Raw genomic sequence first — 8,008 nt, forward strand, 5'->3', positions numbered from 1 at the left:
TTCCATTTTACAGCCAAGAAAACTGAAGTACAGGGAGATGCAATAACTTACCTGAGATCGTGTAGCTAACAATGGCAGCTCTCAGGTTTAAAGCTCAGATCTGTAGCGTTCCAAATCCAGGGTCTTCTTCATTGTACTCACTGTCTCATTTATGTCTCTTTACCTATCTATGTCCTAACTCAATTTCACTTCCTCCTCTCTTTGGCCCCTTCTCCTGCAGGCCCGTGACCAAGGTGTAAGACTAAGAGGGGGAGTCATGCTTCACACGGCCTTATCATGTTGGCAGCCATTCCTGGGTCTGGCTGTGGTCTTAATCTTCATGGGATCCACCATTGGCTGCCCTGCTCGCTGCGAGTGCTCAGCCCAGAACAAATCTGTTAGCTGCCACCGAAGGAGATTGATTGCCATCCCAGAGGGCATTCCCATCGAGACCAAAATCTTGGACCTCAGCAAGAACAGGCTGAAAAGTGTCAACCCTGAAGAATTCATCTCATACCCTCTGCTGGAGGAGATAGACTTGAGTGACAACATCATCGCCAACGTGGAGCCAGGAGCATTTAACAACCTCTTCAACCTGCGTTCCCTCCGCCTCAAGGGCAATCGCCTGAAGTTGGTCCCTCTGGGGGTCTTCACGGGCCTCGCCAACCTCACCAAGCTTGACATTAGTGAAAATAAGATTGTCATTTTACTGGACTACATGTTCCAGGATTTGCATAACCTGAAGTCTCTAGAAGTGGGGGATAATGATTTGGTTTATATATCACATAGGGCCTTCAGTGGGCTGCTTAGCTTGGAGCAGCTCACCCTGGAGAAATGCAACCTAACAGCGGTACCAACAGAAGCCCTCTCCCATCTCCGCAGCCTCATCAGCCTGCATCTGAAGCATCTCAGTATCAACAACATGCCCGTGTATGCCTTTAAAAGACTGTTCCACCTGAAACACCTAGAGATTGACTATTGGCCTTTACTGGATATGATGCCTGCCAATAGCCTCTATGGTCTCAACCTCACATCCCTCTCAATCACGAACACCAACCTGTCCGTTGTACCCTTCCTTGCCTTTAAACACCTGGTCTATCTGACCCACCTTAACCTCTCCTACAATCCCATCAGCACTATCGAAGCAGGCATGTTCTCGGACCTGATCCGCCTTCAGGAGCTTCATATAGTGGGGGCCCAGCTCCGCACCATTGAGCCTCACTCCTTCCAAGGGCTCCGCTTCCTTCGTGTGCTCAATGTGTCTCAGAACCTACTGGAAACTTTGGAAGAGAATGTTTTCTCCTCCCCTAGGGCTTTGGAGGTCCTGAGCATTAATAACAACCCACTGGCCTGTGACTGCCGCCTTCTCTGGATCCTGCAGCGTCACCCCACCCTGCAGTTCGGTGGCCAGCAGCCCATGTGTGCTGGCCCAGACACCATTCGTGAGAGGTCATTCAAGGATTTCCATAGCACTGCCCTTTCTTTTTACTTTACCTGCAAAAAACCCAAAATCCGTGAAAAGAAGTTGCAGCATCTGCTAGTGGATGAGGGGCAGACGGTCCAGCTAGAATGCAACGCTGATGGAGACCCACAGCCTGTAATTTCCTGGGTGACACCTCGAAGGCGTTTCATCACCGCCAAGTCCAATGGAAGAGCCACTGTGTTGGGCGATGGCACCTTGGAAATCCGTTTTGCCCAGGATCAAGATAGCGGGATGTATGTTTGCATCGCTAGCAACGCCGCTGGGAATGACACCTTCACAGCCTCCTTAACTGTGAAAGGATTCACTTCAGACCGCTTCCTTTACGCAAACAGGACCCCTATGTACATGACCGACTCCAATGACACCGTTTCCAATGGCACCAATGCCAATACTTTTTCCCTGGACCTTAAAACAATACTGGTGTCTACAGCCATGGGCTGTTTCACATTCCTGGGAGTGGTTTTATTTTGTTTTCTCCTCCTTTTTGTGTGGAGCCGAGGGAAAGGCAAACACAAAAACAGCATTGACCTTGAGTATGTGCCCCGAAAAAACAATGGTGCTGTTGTAGAAGGGGAGGTGGCTGGACCCAGGAGGTTCAACATGAAAATGATATGAGGGTCGACCACTCCAGCTATTGTTTCCATGTCATTGTTGGTAACCAGTAAGACAGCCTGGCACAGTAACGCACTAGGTTAAAAGGCAACTTAGTGCAGCTGCCCCTGTGTCAAAGCAGGGTCCATGGAAGCAGGAGGACTTCTGATGGAGACTCGTCGCCTAAAGGCAGGCAGGCATGTGTCAGAGCCCTTCACACAGTGGGATACTAATTGTTTGCATTGCAAATATTGGCATTCTGGGGATCTCAGTAATGAACCTGACCTTTGGCTTATGCTCATGGACAGTTATTCAACATTTTCTACCACTGCAAAAACAAAAGAATAAAAAGGAACAACCTACAATGTAGGATTTACATATTAAAAAGACACATTTGTCCAAAACATACTCTACAGAAAAATTTGTATCTCTGATTCTCATTTGTTAAAGCCTTGCATCATACCGTATTGTTGGTTCAACACCACAAAGAAATCAATATATTCTTTACTCTTTTTTTTGAAACATATATGCTGTATATGTTTTAAAGCAATATGAATGAGAGGTTGTGCTTTTAGTTACTCACCACTATCGATCCAAGTGTGATTTCACCTTCCTTTACATAGAGATAACCCTGAGACTAGATCCCTGGAGTTATGGGCGGATATATGTTGAAAGATGTGTTTGTCTGACGTAGGATGCCAAGAAATAGGACCCAAGGCAAAAATGCTCAATTCTGTTAACTTCTGTTACTATAAATAAAGGCATGTGCCTAGTTTTGATACAGAATGGAATATTTTTTATACTTGTGATATCACACTGGACCAGTTTACTGTTACAAAGTCCTTGGTTTCTCCAGAAGGTGGTGTGCCACTGTTTATCCTTGTAAAATGCAAGGTAGGTGTTAATAATGAAAATTATTCATTTAACCGCAACTTGATTTTACTTTCATCGATTGCTACTAATGGGTTAATAGAAAATGGAAGAGGATGTGATTGTTATATATACTCAGAGGGCACTATTCAGCTCGTAGCTAAGATCAACAATTCAGATGTTTAAAAGCTCTGTGGATAAGGAGGAGTTCTCAGATTCCAACACAAACTAGGGTGATCCATGCATTACACGATCCATGCAACTATGGATCTGTTTAAAATATGATAGCTGTCTGAAGGCTAGATTGCTTCCAGTCTAAGGAATCATCTAGCTACCGCAACTCTGCTGTTGTCTATTCAAATACTTTAAACACAGTATTATCTTTGGGCCTCTCACTACTGTGGCCTCTCCCGTTGCAGAGCACAGGCTCCGGACACGGAGGCTCAGCGGCCATGGCTCACAGGCCCAGCTGCTCCGCGGCATGTGGGATCTTCCTGGACCGGGGCACGAACCCGTGTCCCCTGCATCAGCAGGTGGACTCAACCACTGTGCCACCAGGGAATCCCCACAGTATTATCTTAAATGGACAACTTCAGGGTTTCTCCCTGCTTCCTCTCCAAGTAGATGCTGATTTTGATTTTGAAAATTGTCTGGTGTAGACAAGAAGAATCTGTCTTGTTTTTAAAGAAGTGGCAAAAAACAAGGTAGATTAAGAAGCACTTACTGATTTTTTTTTTCTCTCTACTGAAGAAAAACTAAGATTTACCCCTATAAATAGGTTAAATCGTGCTGACACTTTCACCCCTCTGAATGAAGGCTGTTTATCCAATTCAGTTTGTGTTACTGATTGGTACTCAAAGTTAAAATATTATAGTTTAAAAAAAATGGCGTCATGCCATTACCACCAGTGACCTGGTTCAAATGAGACATAATTCCATTTGGCTAAAGGTTGAGTCAGTGGTTTTCAAAGCATATACAGTTGACCCTTGAACATGGGAGTTAGGGGTGATGATGCTCTGCACAGTTGAAAATCTTCATATAACTTAGCCCTGTGTATCCACAGTTCCGCATCCATGGATTCAACCAACCTCAGATCGCATAGTACTTATAGTATTTACCGTTGAAAAGAATTTGTGTATAAGCGGACCTGCACAGTTCGAACCCATGTTGTTCAAGGGTCAACTATATTTATGTGATCTGAGAAAGCACTGAATATATAGAGTGTATTCATGACATACGATATATTTAATTAGCATAGAACAGATAGATATCTACACTTTTCACACTTTGAGAGAGGCCTAAAAAAGAGTACCCTTTTGGACAGCATGTAAGCTGGAGTAGAAGGTCTCTGGGGTTTGTTTCTTGACATATCAGACTGGAGGTTTGACTTTCAAAAAGCTGGCTTTTTTGAGTATCTGAAATTTTGTGTAACTTCAATAAAATTAAATTGACCCCAATAAAAAAGTGACAGGTCCAGAAATTGTTTGCCAACTGGATAGCAACATGGTTAAGCCCATTTCTCCCTTAATAAAGGGTGGAAAATGAGATAGAAAGATTGAAGAATTGCCTGCTTGCATCATTTTTCATTTGACTTTCCTGATGATTATCATACATCACTTAGAAATTCATTTCCCTCTTACGGCAATTAACTACCTTATTTATATCTAACAATATAATCAAGATCTTACAAATTCTATCAGAATTTCAACTTGTGTGCAAATGGAATGGAGTCTTTCAAACTTAAAAATGAACAAAGTTAGAGAGATAGTCTTCCAAAAGTTAGTGGAGAGTACTTTGCATGGAGTAAGTACTTAACTAATTGGCCAACGAAAACAGAGAGAGAGAAACATTTAGCAGTTAATAAAAGGGCTTTATAATTCTAACTGCTGTTTTCTGTCAAAATAAAAGTTGACCAAAAAGCTTAGTCAAATGAAATTGGATTAAAGTTAACCCATCCGTGAAAAGATTTAGTTATCATTCCACAGGAAGAAAAGAGATTGCACTCTTTCAGGGGTTTCCATACTCTGATCCCTGGAACACTAGTTATTTAAGATATTAATAAGCGTTCTTCCCAAAAAAGAGTCCCATAGACTAATAAGTTGGGAAAATGGTGCATTCTGTAACCACCTCGTGGAGGTTCAATATCTATTTGAGCCTAATAAATCCTCTGAAAAGTCCAATAAACAAGAATCCTGTTTAATTTTGTTTACCTTGGGGTTTCTCTTACTTATCTGAGCATGAAGCACTTCTTTTCATGATGCAACTGTTAAACATCTTGAAAAAGTAGAGTTCCACAGAACCCAGTTTGGTCAACATTGGACTAAAATAGTCCTCTTCCGAATTATTCCTAAACCCAATGTTTCCCAGAAGAGTAAAATTACTATTTGAATTGGGCTCCAATAGATTACAAACAAAAAGAAATATGCCACCTGGATAAGTGATCTGATCATAAAAATGTACTGACCAGTTAGTTCTAGGAGAATCTGTGACTTTCTGTCTGAAGCATCATAGTAAAGGATTTATAGGTAACTGAATGGCCACTTAATTTTCTACACTCTCACTATCTGTTCAGATCTTCGGTTCCTTTTTATAACTGCAAAGCTCTGATCTTGGGTTCCGTTGACTAGAATCTTGGGGCTCTAGGATTGAATTTCACAAAGGGAATTTTCCCTTATGGCCTCAGTTTACCTCTTTGTTAGGTCCAACTAGACTGTGGTAAACAAAAGCAGTTTAGATCAGCAAGTGGGCCAAATTTTCCCCTGAGTAGTCATCTTGGGGTCATCATCTTCCCAGAGTATTTGTTCAAAGTGTCCTAAGAAGAAATACAGTTGTTTGGCTCAGCATTTAACTCTGGTTTGACCAGTTCTGTGTGCATATTAAGCATCTTCAGAGAAGATTTTATACTCCCTAGGCATTAAATTTCTAGAAGAAAAATTCCCTGACTAGAGCCCTAATGGTCAGAGAATTGATCTATGCCCCCAAATGTCTGAAATACATGTTATTAGAGTATGATAACTCACCAAACGATTTGGCCTAATGTGTTCCTGGCAAGGGATTTCTACTTTTCCAAGTTCTCATGTTACTTACTTTTTTTCATTTTCATTGCATTTATAATTATGAGCTTTTCAAATATTCTCAAAGTTTGAAAATGTAAACCAAGAATTGCCAAGACTTGTATTCCCTAGTCCCAGAGGACATTTTCAGAGCTCTGGTTTTTCTCAAGTTTCTCAGAACTTTTGCTTATCACCAACAACTCCCCAGTAGTATAAAGGCATTCAGAATTTGCTCTAAAGTGTTCAAGGTGGATTCTTTTTCCATTGTTCTGTCAAATATTCTGTTCTCTTCAGTTCTCAGAGGAGTCCAGAAATTATAATCTTCCATGACTTTTTCAAAAAAGAATTATTTAAATCTCACCTGCATTTAAGCCTGACCTTTGTCATTTTCCATGACTCAAGTAGGAACAAATATATTTATATATTATAAGGTACAAAAGACAGGATGTGATCTTGGAGAAGAAAAATTGAGTAGAGCCCCATGTAGATTAACTTACCCTTCCAGGGTCTCTCTTTATCTCCACATCAAGACATTTGTTTTAACTTCAGGGACTGTGCTCAGAAGCTGTTCAACACCACAGAATATGTTTTCAGGCTTTCTAGGAAAGAAAAAAAATACACATCATTTTCAACTTAGAAGGCTAAGATCTGACCAAAAAAATATCAGAAGTTTAAAGAAAGGTTGGACGGAGACGTTTGAATCCATTTTAATCCTATTTCCTTTATTACTATTTTTTATAGTTATCTTCTAACTGAAGAAACATCAGAGGTTATACTCTTCTTTAACTTTCATCAGTGTCTTTTTTGTCCCTATTACCTATGTCCTGGGCACATCTATATAGCTCACATAAGCCATTCCAAATGGATTTTGTGCCATGTGAACCTAGTAACAAAGCATGTGAGGCCAAAGCCATTCATTCTACTTAGTATTTAGGTAAAGATTTATCCCCTTTATTCCTGGGGTTAAAGTCCTAGAAACATTTCCCATTAGACTACTATCAGTACACGAGGTGCCTGGTGATTTCCATTGACTTTCCACCATTGGCTTTGAGAGCCCCATCCTTTCTTCTAAAATCCTTGCTCTCTTCTGATTGAGGACGTTCTGGAGTTATCCTTGCCCTCGTGTGTGGAAAGCCTTGAGGAATGAACCATTACCTGACTTGTTGATTTTAGAGTTGCATGTTAGGCAGCAGAGTGTGCTTCCTGGTACTTTGGCAAACATTTGACATGGATCTCTGTTACTCTTCCCTTAACTCCTCCAAAAGCCGTTCCAAAGACAGCCTTCTCAGTCTCACTCCAGCAAAAGTCCTGCTACAGGGAAGGGACAGCTTCACGGTCTAAGTCAATGAGATCAAAATGAGAGCTGATTTGCCATGATATTTAGCTAAGAAGTTACCTAACAAAAAATGGGTTTAGCAGCCATAGGCCTAGACTTGCAAGATTTAGCCAAGTAAACCATGCTTTAAATCAACAATGAATGACAGGTTTTCAAATCTGAAGTTGGCTTTTCTGTTTTGGTAGCAGTAAATGTAGCTCTGCGTATTTTCTCAAAAATGTTAGAGAATGAAAACTGCTTACCTGTTGTGAGCTTTTCAACAGATTGTCTAGGATAAAATGTTTGCAGCAAAAAAAAAAAAAAAAAGACATAATTAAGAAGTTTGTAAAAGCTTTGTTTTTCTAAAACAGGCCTGAACTGAAGCTGATGTTCCTCTTTCAAAATATAGGAATCTGATCAAGACAAGCTTGCAAGTACCCAGACTGCCCTTCTCCAGTTGGCCAAAGTCTTTAATACCTCTTCTCCCCTCCCCTTCCCCCTCTCCCTGGAGAACATTCTGAATAGGAAGGAGGAAAAGATCAGGGGCTACTAACTCCCCTGAGACAGCTCACAGAGAGAGGAAAGCTTTCGTACTCCCCCCATTCCTGCCTTCTTTCCTGATACTACAATTGAAATGATCCCTCATTCTCCAGTTCTGCCTTACTCACCACTGTCACCCCCCAGCTGCTGTCATACCTCATCAATGAATGCTCTCCC

At 41.4% G+C, this 8,008-nt stretch overlaps 1 protein-coding gene across 1 annotated transcript; it reads left to right on the top strand.

Moving 5' to 3' along the window:
• Positions 1–256: 256 nt before the first annotated feature.
• On the top strand, positions 257–2,092 carry LINGO2 (leucine rich repeat and Ig domain containing 2; the record flags this gene model as incomplete). Its single annotated transcript, XM_081237731.1, has 1 exon — positions 257–2,092. One exon carries the CDS (start codon positions 257–259, stop codon positions 2,075–2,077), a length of 1,821 nt encoding a protein of 606 aa, XP_081093857.1. The 3' UTR covers positions 2,078–2,092.
• Positions 2,093–8,008: the final 5,916 nt, after the last annotated feature.

This window comes from Mesoplodon bidens (assembly GCF_964165515.1).
Source record: "Mesoplodon bidens genome assembly, chromosome: 6".
In the NCBI taxonomy this organism is placed as follows: Eukaryota; Metazoa; Chordata; class Mammalia; order Artiodactyla; family Ziphiidae; genus Mesoplodon; species Mesoplodon bidens.